The sequence below is a fragment of the Excalfactoria chinensis genome, chromosome 3, assembly GCF_039878825.1.
Source record: "Excalfactoria chinensis isolate bCotChi1 chromosome 3, bCotChi1.hap2, whole genome shotgun sequence".
NCBI lineage: Eukaryota > Metazoa > Chordata > Aves > Galliformes > Phasianidae > Excalfactoria > Excalfactoria chinensis.
In genome coordinates this window covers 14,036,791-14,051,821 of record NC_092827.1, presented here as the reverse complement: position 1 = coordinate 14,051,821, position 15,031 = coordinate 14,036,791, and the positions used below count along the sequence as shown (strand labels likewise).

The 15,031-nt window shown below is 44.8% G+C and overlaps 1 protein-coding gene across 1 annotated transcript in view; it reads right to left on the bottom strand.

The window, feature by feature from the left end:
• Positions 1–14,942, bottom strand: part of MBOAT2 (membrane bound glycerophospholipid O-acyltransferase 2) — an 86,695-nt gene extending 71,753 nt beyond the window's left edge. Inside the window, exons 1-2 of the mRNA XM_072332342.1 lie at positions 14,756–14,942; positions 551–696 (exon numbers count right to left, since the gene is read on the bottom strand). Coding sequence (XP_072188443.1) covers positions 551–696; positions 14,756–14,827 — 218 coding nt within the window. The 5' untranslated portion in view covers positions 14,828–14,942. The remainder of the gene's footprint in view (positions 1–550; positions 697–14,755) is intronic.
• Between the last annotated feature and the right edge of the window lie 89 nt (positions 14,943–15,031).

Sequence of the window (15,031 nt, the reverse complement as noted above, 5' to 3'; positions counted from 1 at the left end):
TTGGTATGCTCTGAGAAGATCAAGATGGGAAAGCAGCAATCAGAGAAAATTTAATTGTTTAAACAGAACTCCTATAAAACAAAAAGAAACATATACAAATGTACCCCAAACACTCAAACAAAGGACAGCTCTTTTTCAGGGGCTTGATACTACTGGGAACAACATCAACTCTGCAGTTCTGGTCACCCTTTCTGTAACAAGTCATATGATATTCAAGATTCAGAAGAGGGCCTGGAGAATTAGTGCATGCAGACAATGTTGAGGAGAAATGCTCTCACCACATCTGCGCAGTGTCCCAAGAGAACACCTTCCAAGCACATTTAAGCTGCACTTGCTACATCCTCCCAAAGCCACAAGAAGGGAATGGAAGAACTTTCACAAATGGAAGAACTTTCAAAACTTCTGCACTTCAGAAAATTTAAGGCACTTGCTGTACATTTGCAGCAGCTAAACAACACAGGTAATGTCCTTCACACGAAAGCATCGCTCCCTGCAAACAAGGCATGAAAAATTTATGAATCCTTTAAAAGTGAAATTAAGTGCAACTTACCATCCAAAACAAAAAAGTGCAAGATAAAGGCCCAAGAGGGTTGCAACAACATGTCTTATAAATGGGCTAGTTTTGCTTGAATGAAGGTACGTTCGAAACCAAATAGCCGCAAGCAAGGCAAACAGTTGGCACACTACGAAGTTGACCTGCATAGAAGAGAAAAAAAATAAATCAATTCTCACACTTGTGTATTAAAAGTAGCTGACAAACTCTAAACAGTTTGAAACTTGCAGGACTTTGGGCTCTCCCACAGCTCTTCTCACTGCACGTTGTCCTCAGAGCTTCTCCCAAGAGCTCCCTCCACCGAGCACAAAGCAGGGCTCCCACCAGTTAGACACATAGAAAAGATTCTCTGAAGCTGAAGAGGCAATCTGGGCACATATCAAAAGTTCTTTACAACAAACCACTCTTCTCTCAATCATGGACACATTTATGCTTCTCGGTAATGTGAAGATATTGGGCTTGGTTTTTATTTTTATTTTTTATTATTTACATATATTTTTTTTTACTTAATTACGTGAGCGGAACCTGGGACAACATGCAACCACTAACTACAGAACTCAGCTTCTTAACCATCCATAGGTTTCCCATTTGCAAGGAATAATTCTCCTTCTACTGTACTACTCCAAGCTCTTCTGCACCAGCGAGTTACACAGGCATTAAGTGCTAGCAGGGAAAGCAGCTTTGGGCACAGCGCTGCTCTTCTGAACAGAAGCAGGTTCCCTAAACTCAACTGTCACTTACACTTGGCCATCCATTTGCTTACTCCCACATTTACATTATGCTTTTAACAGTATCTGAAAAATCCTAAATGAATGAAGAGATATTCTTTCAGGGCATAACTTGACCTGGTTTCTCTCCATTATACACACTGATGCAAATGAAAAAGAACGAGACTTGTAAGTCGGGGTGAGTCTCTGGATTTAGTGGAGAAGTTCCATACAAAACAGTTGGATTTAATGGACCACTGGAAGAAACAAACGGATCAAACAAACAGGGGAAGATTAAAAAATAAAAAATAAAAATAAAGCCCAAGTAATTAACTATGAAGTCGGTACTGACACATGTTTTGAATATTCCTTATGGAATCGCATTGCGCGCACTACAGAGCAGTCATCTGTTTGCAACCCCAGGAACTCACTCTCCAGACAGACTGGGATGCGGAGTGAGAGAAGAGGTTACCTCTGAAAGCAAAGTGGCAAGCAAGGGGGAGAAAGGCCAACAAGGTCTGGCTCCTATGGTTGACATGGCAAGGGGAGAAGCACTCGGCATCTCCAAGCTGTACCACTGTCTCTACAAGACAAGGAGTGGACAAACTGAACAGCAAACCCTTCACGACTCAGGTTTAGGGACATGGAAAAATCCCAACCGACACAAAGTATTGCAAAAATCTCTAAGGATGTGAGTTTACAGTGCTGGTCTTTGAAACTCACAAGCAAATGACCCAAGCAACACGAGCCTGCTCTGAAATCCTTCCTCACAAGTGACTCCAGTTAGCATGGAGTGCTTTTAAACTGCTCTTCCCAAGAAGGCACAGATGGATGCACGCTGCGATGCACAAAAGACACCACCACAACATTCACATAGCACCTCAGGGCCATCCCCTAACCCTACCCATCCACCCCTAGCTTTTGCCTCACAAGGCACAGAAACATGGATTAGAAAGCACTAATGGTTTTTACAGCCTTGTATTATACCAGATGCCCCCTAAAGCTTTAAATACATATTGACAAAAGCAAAATACACATAAGTTAAGAGTTAAAAACCATGCATCTCCCATTTAGCCTTTACATACACCTCCTCCTGGTAACGCTCCTCTGTTCTCCCCAGCTGGATTTCTGCTTCATTCAGCACATGGACAGTTGCCCAGTTCTTGCCTGTATCCTCCAAGCCATTAAATACTTACCATCTGCATCTACACCAAATAGAAAACCATACATCTCCCCACATGCATGTTTATGCAGATCTGACCACAGCATGGGAAGAATATACAAGATAATGAAAGTCCAAAGTGTAAACTAAATGACCACTAATTTCAGCTGCCTAATTTCCAGCACACAGTGCCTGGTTTTTCAGTCAGTACTTTCAACAGCACTTCAATTGGAGCTGTGCTTTGAAAAATACAGCTTCAGCTGCTCTTATGAATATTCAGCATTCCTATAAATAAGGCCCAAAGTAGCTTAGAATGCAAGCAAAACCTAAAGTCATCATGATGACATTTTTATTACGTTATTTCTCCAGACACAGATGTGAAAAATAGCAAAGCAGGAAGACCCGTATTCTGAATGAGGAAAGGAGAACACATGGAAGAGAAGTTGTGATCATTGCAGGGCTGTATCACAGTCAGATAGATAATCCTCATCTGAGGCTTCTCCTGATGTTTAAACATACACTATCACAGGCTAAGTATTCACTTAGAAAACACTTAGGATATCTGATTCCTTACATTTTAAAAAGAAACAAAACACAGCATTTCTAGGACAAACCCAACGCTTACCTGTTTGCAATTACCAGTTATTGCTTCAGCCCAAAGAACAGATTCCTGTCATTCCAGCTATCAAAAGTATCAACTCATTTCACATGGAAATAAGATTAATCCCCTGCCGGTCCTATAGGAGGTAAAGAGAAACTAGGTTTATCAAATATCAACCAGGCCCATCCTGCTTGCTTCCAATTCCAGCATCTACACCATGCCGTGGGGCAAGACAGGTGGGCTGCTGAAGCAGCCTCCAAGCATCCTCACTTAATGATGCCTTAGCATGCATGGTACAGCAGTGTCCACACAAATCAGATATATGCATATTTTACTTTAACCTGAACTGAACCAGAAGATATGTTCCAAAGGAAATGGGACATTTAGTCTGTGACTAGAACTCAGCAGAAGCAGAATCTCCTAAAATCATCATAGCATCAGTGATGGGTCTTCAGTAGCAACATCACCCTACAGATACACTCCTGATGCACCACAGTGCTTGATGTGAACAAAGCCAAAATTTAACATTCAGCCTTTTTCTCTATCCCACCTTCACTTGGCCTCAACTAGCAAGAGCTGTGCCCTGAGCTGCACAACCACCTGCAGACATACAACTTGCCTTGAAATACAGCATGAAAGTGAACCAGCTTGCCAGAAGGCAAACAAAACAGTCATTCAGAGAGCAAACAAGGAGCTAGATACGAGGGCAGGGCTGGACATCATCACTGTGTAAGCTTACGCAGAAAATGTGCACAGCCAAGTAGCTATTCAGTTGGTGAATATTACATATTCACCTCAACATCTGGGAGCATTAGAGTTGGGTACTTCCTGAAAGCTGACATCAAACCCTTATAACCTTCTGAGTATGGGCAGAATACAACTTCTAAACACCTCATGACTTGGTCAGATGCAAGCAGAACACCCTTAAGGAACAAAGATAACTCACCACAAAGGCAGCATGATTCCTTCCACAAACCCAACTCTAGCTTGTTTCCCCTAAGTCATAAAAGCCGCTCCTACAAGCAGCTCAGATTTTATGGAAGAATAAAAACTTGGACCTATTTGAAGCCAAGATGTCTTATACATATATATATATCCGATCCAAGATGTGAAACAGCAAGTTTCACCCACCCCAAGGCGTTGTAATTCAGTATATCTATAAAAGAAAAACAGTTTTTGACCTCATGTTACAGGCCATACCACTTGCATACACTGTGCAAATGTCAATAGAAAGTCTGTAACAGAACTTATTTAAAAAAACATTGATTCTAGACTTTTAGATGTTTAAATGCAATTTGTGACATTGCATTTGTAAAAACACTCTGTTTCTCAAAAAAAAGCATCTGAGGAATCTATTATTCATATAAGGAGAAGAAGAAAAAGGTTACAGACTGCTCAGCATTTCCAGCTTCAGAGTTTTGGCAAAAACATTTAATCTGAACTGCTAGAAATGGCCAATCTTTGACACAGGCAGCATCTAAAAAATATTAATGGTTTATTAAAAGTTCACATTAGGATGAAATATAGATCATCTCTCTCTCAAACTCATTTTTAATACACTGCTGTGCAATTCTTATGCACCGATTGAGATTTTAATGACAGTAACACCTAGAAGTCCCATATCACTGCCCTTTGTGCCAGTTAAATCACAGCCGTTTCCCTTTCCCCAAAGCCATCAGCTGAAGACTCAAAAACTAGAGTTGTTGACTAGAGATGTTCTCTAAAAGCTCCTTCTGACACAGGAGAGCTGATGCTTCCCTACAGCACCCAAAGAACAGTGCAGATGGATCTCCTTTTGTCCAATTTCTAATCTTCATCCTGCAGAAAAAGAACCATCAGCTTGCGCAATGATCCTGTAATTGTCTACTGCCAAACCACTAAGAAACAAAAGTGACAACTGTTATTATTTGAAAACAACAATCAATTTTTCAGTCAAAAAAAAAATAATCCTGTGACAAGAACAAAAGATCAAAGCATTGGTAATTTACTCCAGTTCTTTGGGAAAGGTCAGAAAAAATTCCCGAGATCATCAATATCCGATGAAGTTGAAGGACACTTGAGGGTTCCATTCAGAGAACATCACAAACTGACAAGGCATCCCTCTTTCAATTCAAAGGCCATAAACCTTTGTGGTGATGCTTTCAAATCCATTTTTGGTTCAAATAATACCAGTCACCTTCCACAATGAAGATTCAACTCATCAGCACTCCTACCCTGACATCTCAATTTCACCCCGTGAGGAATATGAGGAAAAGGATGTGAAGCAGCAGCAATTACTTTAGGTATTATCAGTGTGGGAGATGTTAACTCATTGTTTTTAGTAGCAAAGACTGTGCTGCTCTGTTTTTGTAGACTACCCAATGTGAAGGGATGGCCATTTTCAGCCCAGCCTTCCAAGCACAACTCCTGTAAGGGCAGCCACTTGCTCTAAGCCTGTGCTCTACCCACTGTTTTCCAGCTCCTACAATACTGGCAAAAGCTTGCCACCATTAGCCTTCATCTTTTCGTGAACTTTAGGAAGCAGCTTTAAACACTTAGATTCTGAATGCTGTCTTTCCAAGCTGATTGTAGTCCAAAACAAAGACAGACATGACTAATGTTAATAATACTAACTCTATTTCCAGTACCAATTTTCAATTTCTAGCTTGTAATTCTTAATTATGTTGGAAAACAGCATATGCATTTCACACTGAAAACAAGCAGCGCTCATCCATCAAGGGTAGGAAGACAACTGAACAGTATTCTCAGCTCATAAGAGCGTAGCATTATCAGATTATATGCATTGAGCTTTGAACACCCACGTGTACACAGCAATAGCCAAAAACTAGGAAGTAAGTTTGCTCCAAAGGTGGAAACTGTGAAAAAGCCTGGGTATTTTTGGTGGCGATATCATCCCTCGCCCCATCCCTCCTATATCAGTGACAACCTAACACACTGCTTCTGCCGAGCAAAAACTGGTGTGGCCAGTTAAAGATTGCAGAACTCAGACTAAAAAGGCATAAATGTTTACAGCATCAAAACAACAGTATGGGATTCTGCTGACAAACTGTGGTTCTGAACAAAGACCCATTCAGCTACTGAGCTATCCAAAATGTGTCGTCTTATCACACACACATGCACACCATGATTAACCTTGATCTCTACTTCGCCACTGAAGTATAAGCAACACACAAGATAGTCAAATGTGCATAAGAATGGAAAACTCTTATTTACAAAGGCTGCTCCAAAAATAATCTTTAATTATGTTGGCTCACAGCATCACAGGTAGACATTCATGGTAGAGCAGTAGAGGTTGAACCTTCCCACCAAAACCCCAGTATATGTTGTTGTCATGTGACAGATGGCAGCAGAAGGGCACTGGCACAATGGTGTCTGATATGGAAGTATGTATGATGCAAAGGTGTGTCGGTGAATGCCTGCATACAGAAAAAATGGCACCCAATGGCACTTGTGAACACAGAGCTAATGGGGGTGGCTATGATGAAAAATGATGTTTTGTAGATGAGAGTTGGTTCTATCAAATAGTGCTAGTGCTTTCTTTGTACCTGTTTTAGGTTCCATGAAAAAAAATAGGAGGTACTAATTGCAGAGCAACCTATGTAACACTTAAAGTAATAATTATCTAGAGTATACATTGAGTTTTTACAGCTCGCTTTTCTAATCACTTGAAAAAATAACCAACATATTTGGGACTACCCTTTCTAAATATAACCATAAATACGTACTCTCGCCATTGCTGTACTATTATACTCTGGTATGTAAGAAATTGAAACTGAAATCCCACTTTAACAATAAAACTTGTTTATAAAGCTTACAGAAATCCAGGAACAGCAGCAGTCCCTTTACTTAGCAAGTAAAACAAACATTCCCCACCCATCACTAAAACATTAAGGTCAGCTTCTCTGTGTTCTCAGAAGAAAAGAGAAAAAGGGGAAAAGGACAGGATCTCACTGGTGTCTCCATCATTTCTATTTGCAGGAAGTCAGAGGCCTGAGGCATCTCTCCTATGAAGAAAGGTTGAGAGAGCCGGACTTGTCTGGAAAAAAGAAGGTTTTGGAAGACCTCAGTGCAGCCTTCCAGCACTTGAAGGGAGCATCTTATAAACAGGAGAGGGAATGACATTTTACACATGAAGACAGTGACAGGACAAGGGGGGCAGTTTTAATCTAAAAGAGAGGAGAGTTAGATTAGAAGTTAGGAAGTTCTTCATTTAGAGGGTGTGAGGCCCTGGCACAGCTGCCCTGACGGCTGTGGGAGCCCCATCCTCACAGGGGCTCAAGACAGGGTTGGGTGGGCCCTGGACACCCTGAGCTGGTGTGGGGGGGGGGCAACCAGCCCATAACAGGGGTTGGTGGATGTGGGCTGTGAGGTCCCTTCCAGCCCAACCAGCCTGTGATTTTATGAAGCTGGCCACCTCCAACATCACCAAGCTCCATCAGCAGACACAATGCATAATGCAGCCTGCTAAAGTAATGAATGCTACTGAGAGTTACTACAGCTTTTCAAATTAATTCAATTTCCTTTTACTCCAACTTCTTATATTCAGAGAAGCATTTGTTAGCACATTCAAAGGCCAGGCCTTCTCCTCATCTGGCAGCCAGCATTGGCCTTCTATACATTTCCTGCAGCTTCACAGTGCCACATCTTCTTTCCAGCTTCTCAGACTCTAAGGGAAAAAAACAAACCCAAAACACCACCACAACACCGACCATTGTTCTCTGGATTATTAGCCCGCTTTCTGAGGAGCATGCTTAGTATTTGCTGCTTGTTAGATTCCTTGTTAAATGATAAACAGGAAGAAGTAAAAATCAAGAGCACCACTCTAGCAGAAGGCAGGTCAGAAAGAACAGGAATTACCTATAGAGGAAGCACTGCCAGTATGGAAGACACCAACTGCAGTTACACAGCGTGACAGGCTGCCCACAAGCCACGCTGCAAAACACAATCACCTTCTTCAGCCCAGGCCACTTGAATTAGACATAAATGGAAACGCTCAAATCCCACATATTGCAGCAACGTTGCATTGTTACAGCCAGCCCAAAACAGCACCTTCCACTTTGGATATCTTATTCTAGGGTAGAAAGCAGAGGTATGGCTCCTTTGCAAAGATGGCTTGGTTGTTGAAAATATCATTTAAATATTCATTTAAATGAAGTAGATGCATTGAAATAGCCCAAGTGCTCTATTCACTTCAAGGAATGCAAAAATACAAAAACAATGCCTGGCACTGATGTTTACTTCCTCACTTTGGAAAGTAGCTTCAAGTGAAATATTCACAGTGAAGAAGTGCACCAACTTAAAAGTGGCACTGGGAAGATGCATGCATTAGGCAAATGGGATTCCACCTGACTATGTGTCGTCTTTCCACCTTCCGAGAGAAAATAAAACCCCACAGGCTGAACTCCCTTTGGAAAACAAGAAAGAAGCAGGGGAACCTGCACAAGTCAAAATAAGTAACTTGATAAAGAAACAGAATTGTAAGTGTTGGAAAAGGCCATTGAGATCATCCAGTCCAACTGTCAACTCATCACCTCCATGCTTACTAAATCTCATCCCTTTCTGTCCCTAAACACGTCATAATTAAGGCTGCAAAGGATGCAGCACAGATCTTCACTGGGTCAAAAAAGGTAAACAGGAGTTAAAAAGAAACAATATTGAGGCTAGTGAATCACAAGTGAGCATTTTCCAGACCTCCTTTAAAGCAGCACTGTGCCCACCAAAGCCCTCTGAGGAAGAAGAGCCGTATAGCTGCAGTACAGCTGATTTACAACAGCAGCTCTTCAAAAACAAACAAAGCAGCACAGTAGCAGCTATTCATTCAGTGAAACAAGTTACTCTTGTCATCCTCAGTGTGCCTTAATGCCTTTTCTTTATTAACCTGTTCTTTGGGCACTTCAGTATCCCAGCATCCACTCTCAGCATCCCAGGACACGGTGTTATGCAGCACTTCCTGAACAACACCCTGGATGCAGGAGCAACTCGAGCACCAGTCGGAAAGCGCTCTTTCTTACAGCACCTAAATGAATTGCCTAAGGATGGGAAAAACAACTGCACAAAACAAAGCAGTAACTCCAGACTGCTCAGGTAAAGCATGTTCATTTCAGCTGCTCGCTGAAGAAACCCTGGGCTGTAATTATCTTTCAGGTTTCCCATTACTTCACAAAGGCCTGGAGAAATCCTCACTATGAAAGCAATCGAGGCTGTACCAAAAGGAAAACTCACCATCGCCTCCATATACATTAAACAATTTAAGTAGCTGTATCCTTCATATCTCCACAACAGTGTTCATAAACCTGAAATAAACAGAGACATGCTCCTTTTTTACACAAAGTCTTCCCTGCGCTTTAGAGACGATTCATCTTTCCCAGCACTGCAATCGGCGTCTGCTGCCTTCTTTCCATTTCTGTCAGCTCCCACTCCTTCCTTCAAGGCAGTCTCTGACTCCTGCCAATTTTTTTCCTCCCTCTTCTCCCAGCTATTTCATCCTTCTCTACACATCTCAGCTCCAACCAGCATCACCCAGAGCATAATGTGTGCAGGTGTTGCCTCAAACACTGGGTTCCGGGAAAGGTGTAACTGCAAAGAGGCTGGAGTTATTTGACTGTATATTCCTGAACTTTTCCTCAAAAGAAGAAACCAGAAGAACACCCACCACTCTTGCACTTTGCTAGCAAATCTGAAATATCTGAAGCGCCCATTTAAAGGGAATGGCACACAGAATGCAGAGCACAGCACTTCTTGCTGCTTCTGCTCACCCACCACAGCCTCCATCCACTGCCAGGGGAAATCACACCACCACCCACCCTTCATTTTTCTGACTGCTAGTGGCAAATAGAGGAAGCATGGGACAAAGGGCTTGTCCTACCACTCCCTCACCTCAACGTTTGGATTTCACACGCCTATCAGTACTACTTTTACTCATTTCTATTACTCATACATTTCCTGGGTTACATCAGCGGAAGTCACTAACAGAATAAAGCTTGGATACTCTTCATGCCTTTTCATTTTTTTAATCATAGTGGTCTTTTCCAACCTTACTAAGTCTAAGATCACTGAGTTCAACTCCAACCCACCCCCACAGTGCCTGACCACGTCCCTCAGTGCCAAATCTCTATGGTTCTTGAACACCTCCCTCCAGGGACGGTGACTCCACCACCTCTCTGGGCAGCCTGTGCCAATGACTGACCACTATTTTGGAGAAGAAATGTTTCCTAATACCCAACTAGAACCTCTCTTGAATATATATAGTTTAATAATGCTTAAGACAAATACTAGGCCATTATATGCTGGACAGTTACATACATGTTTTAATTTCTCCTCTAGATTTAAACAAAGGTTTTCATTAGATTCAAGCATTTTAGTCCTCAGGAGGCTGTGTTAGGTTGACTGGGCAGTAAACAAGGCAGACCACAGCATTGCTAACACCCAAAACTTCCCAGCATACCAGAGAGCTATGAGATGTGTCCAAATGCTTCCTGCAAGCAACTGGGCTGCTATACAAAATGATTACCTATACCACCTCCATGCCTGGTCGTCTACCCACAGTCCAACAGGAGCTCATCTCCAAAGCATCCGAAGCCACAACACCACTGTTGCATTTTTCCAGCCATATGCATCTAAGAAATGCACAATTCATAGGAACATACAATAGAAAATAATCCTGCCTACCCTTCTTGAAGGCAACCAGGAGAAATGTGGGGCTCAACATACGTCAGCGTTTACTGCTTTTTGCGGAGCTGATTGCATTCAAAGCGTGCTGAAGTAGCTCAGGTACTCACAGCACCAGGACACACGTGCTGCAAGCAATGCAGAGGTGCAGCAGCCTTGCTCACAGTCACTAGGGTATGAAGCTTATATGTTCATACAGCTCTTTATAAAGAATATAGCTATAAAGACCGACTTTGATTCTGGGACTCTTGAAGAAAATGCTATCTGGTCTACAGAAATGAGCACATTATTCAAATAAAAACTAAAATTGCTGTTGGTGGAACAGAAAAAAACAACAAGGAGATGAGTAGAAATAAATAGCAAGGAAATTTGGTGACGTCTGATGAAAAACACTACAGCTCTGCTGATCTTATCTGGAAGGTGATCTCTGCAGCTAGCTGATCCAGTTCTCCAGCCAGTGCTCCACAATCTCCACACCGATCTCTCAGACAAGTGCCAACAGCTGATGCTCACATACCAGCATCACCCAGCTCCCATCTCTGCTGCCCAGCGACTCCTCTGTAAGCTGCTATCTGTTTCTATGGCAAATCAACTGCTGGAATATTTCAACTAAATTTTGCCGATTTTTTTATTCAAATTTTGCTCCCTCTGCTGGAAGCAGGGGAAGAGAGAAGACCACACTCCGAGCTTTGCTTTGCTCCCCTAGGACCACCCTCAGCCGACAACTAACTTAAATCTCTCTAACGTAAAGATAGGTGAGCTGGCACACCAAGAGACTTGTTAATAGGCCATCAGCAAGACAGTGCCCGAGCTAGAAGCCAACTGCAGCCCAGCACGCTGCCTGCCAAGGCTTCCCCTCGCAGGAAGAAGCAAGCAGCAGGCACACCAACATGACAGGAGCGTAGATGGGAAAACTAGAAGCCTAGGTGAGAGACGAGGCTGTAACACAACGCTGAGAGCTGCAACCTCGATGCATTATGCAACAAAACCCTTCAGCAGCCAAGCCTTCCTGGTAATTCTTGTTGCACATCTCTAGCTGCAAGGGGAAGGAATGACATAACTACTCCTATTCCCTCTCTTGTCAAACAAGACAGAGGGAGAATCGTGGGCAATTACATACATTCACTCTTCATTAACTTTAAGGACCCAAGACACAGAGCTGTCAACAGGATGCTTTCCCTTGCTGAGCAGGAAACCTGGCTGCTTCAAGAAGTGAGAAGATAGAGGTTTTCACCCCAAGGAGTGCATTTCTTTTTTCTATAACTACAAACTAGAAAGGTCTGCATGCCTTCCTTCCCAAATCTACAGAGACAGTCTAGGGTTACTGATCACACCAACCATCTTCCCCCAGTATCTTAAGACTGAAATCAACAAAGGGATTTAATGAAGGTAGAGAAGCAGTCCACCACAAAACGCATTTGGTTTTCAAAGCAGGCATTTCATTTCATACAAGTCATGGGAAGAGCCAAAGGAAGGGTTAAGATGGCCAATTACCACATTGGCCTTGTGCAGTGTGGTCACAGAAGAGGAACAAGCTCTCTCACACCCCAGTAGCCAACTGGTGGTCCACTACCAAGAGGAAAGGTCACAAAGAGCAAACCATTAAAGAAGCACAGCTCTCCTCATGCAACACAGAGGAGCAAGAGGTTCAGATTGGATATCAGGAAAAGGTTCCTTACCAGAGGTGGTCAGGCACTGAACAGGCTCCCCGGGGCAGCGTGCATAACCCCAGTACTCTCAGATATACAGTTTGATTGGGTGGTCCTGTGTGGCACTAGGAGTTGGACACAGTGATCCTTGGGATATTCTATCATCTATCCCCACTTGGGATATTCTGTGAGCATGCCCAGTGGCTCTGGCAGAGCTGCCACCCTCCATCTTGCAGGCTGGTACCAGCTAGCACACTGGGGGCTGCACTCGGTCATCTCCAGAGGCCCATACTGACCCCTATGATTCTGCAACACGCACTGCTTTCAAACAGATCTGTGCCTCTCATTCTACCAAAAGTAGTCCATCTGCTCTCTTGCACTTAACCCACGCAGGGATCTTTATCCAATTAATCAGGTCAAAACTGGAGATATCAGCTTCACCTGTAAGTGAAATTCCTACTTACATTCAGCGCCAACAGGCAAGATTCTTTCACCTGTGTGCTTGCACACCCCGACAGCAGAGCAGCACGGGCACACGGCACACACTGCCTGGACTCCACACCTTCGCCTCCAGTAAGATTGTATAGTGGGATAATAACAGAGAGTAATTGCTTAATTGTAAACCACAATACTTTAGATAAAAATATTAGCATCCACTTGTGGTAAAAAAAAAAAACAAAATAGAGAAGTAGATAAACAAAACCTACTCTTGTTTATCCGTTGGTTCTTAACCACTGGCACAGCATATCACTCTGAGTGCCTGCTTCATGGTTGGACACGGCAGGACTTTGAATAGGAATGATGCACTGATCAGGAACTCTTCATTCATCCCTCTATCCCAAGCGCAGCTCTGTTTCCATACCCAGTATGCATACAGTGCCACTGAGTGCCACACACAACCTCTGGGCGCATTCTCTTTCCCTGCCTTCACCATCCCTCCTCCACCACCTTCACCTCCCTGACCCAGAACGCGCTCCCTATTCTTTCTATTCTTACACACTTACTACCGAGACAGACTCCTAAACTGACAGCTTACAAAACCCTAACCCAGAGTGTTACTTTTTGTTGCCGTTTTTGAACCAGTTAAAGGTGAATTCTTAGTGCAACATAGTTTTGTAACTCTTCATACCCCATTCACCAAATCCCTCCCTACACAGCAGGGCTGACTGTGGCCCACTGATATAGAAAAAAAACAACATCGTTTTTTAAGTGCTTATTACAAAAGTAATCTCCTAAACCCTGTGTTTAGCTGCCCTCTATTGTAATAATAATCCCCAAGAACTCACAGAGCTCAAGCAGAGTTACTTGCAAGAACACCTTTATAGGAGCATCTGTTGCAACGCATTCAGAAGAGGTAAGATCTCCAGGCTTTGATAAGTAATAGCTTCATTATCACCAAAATGCCATATCAGCAGCTCTTCAATTAGAACCAAAACACTACGTTTAAGACTACAGTTACAAGCAGGTGATAAGGGGACAGCAGTAACACGCCATAAAAAGGTGATCACCTCTTATTCCATCTCCTATTTCGCAACAAAACCACGGCACCAGCGCACAGCACGGAACCACACAGAGCCATACAGAACCATGCAGAGCCATACAGAACCATACCCGCAGGAGGCAGTGCCAGCAGTGCTCAGCATCCACCCCATCTCAGCCAGCTCCACCGAAACCTGCCCGCTTCTAACAGCATCTTGTAAGGTATTTCCATGCACCCTCCACCTGTGGTTACCCCACCTACCCCCAGGCACACGGAAGAAAGGAAAAGAGAGCATTAGAGCAGGCAGCTCGGAAGGCGATGGACGCATTCCTTCCTCGCGGTTTCATTTCAAATTCCTTTCCTACTTCCGAGGTGTGCCCCGTGAAGACCAGACACCGGCATCCCCGCTACGGGAGGGCACACTGCTTTTCTTGCTCCGCTCCATTCATTTACGCTCTAATAGAAGCATTTTTCCCCCTTAACACGAAGTTCCCCGGTTCCATAAGACCCACAGAACTCACTCCCAAGTTGCCGATGTACCTCCAGACACGTAAACACCCCGCGGACAGAGGAGGCCGGCCCCGCTCCCCGACACGCACTCGCCAATCCCTCCGGTCCGGGCCCCGCTCGGTCCCCCCCGGCTCCATCACCCCCCGGATGCCGACTCCGCGCTGACCGCTCGGTGCTGCACGGCCGGGGCCGCCTCACATCCCCGCTCCGAGACTCGCGGCCGCAGCCCCCGCGCGGATGAGCGGCCCCGGGGGCGATGCCGGCGATGCCCGCGATTCGGCCGCGGCCTCGGCGCGCAGCCGGCGGGGCGGGGACGGCGCTGGCCCCCGCATCTGACCCGCAGCGCCAGGCGGCCGGTCCCGCGGCGCCGGGGAGACGAGGCGGCCCCGCTCTCGGCGGGGCGGGCGGCGCCGCGGCAGCCTCACCTGGTCGACGGGCAGACGCACGGCGTTGCTGAGGGGCTGCAGCAGCGTGGAGCCCGTCGTGCTGGTGGCCATGGCGGCTCGTCCGCAACGGGACGGCGGCGGCGAGGCCGAAAGAACCGCTCCCTGCCGGGCGCCCGAGGCGGCGGCGGCGGCAACAACGGCGGCACGAAAAGCCCCAGCCCCGCACGGCGCCGTGACAACAAGGGGCCGGCGCGGCCCCGCCGCCGACTGACGGCGCCGACCGCCAATGGGAGCGCGGAGCAGGCGCGGAGTGAC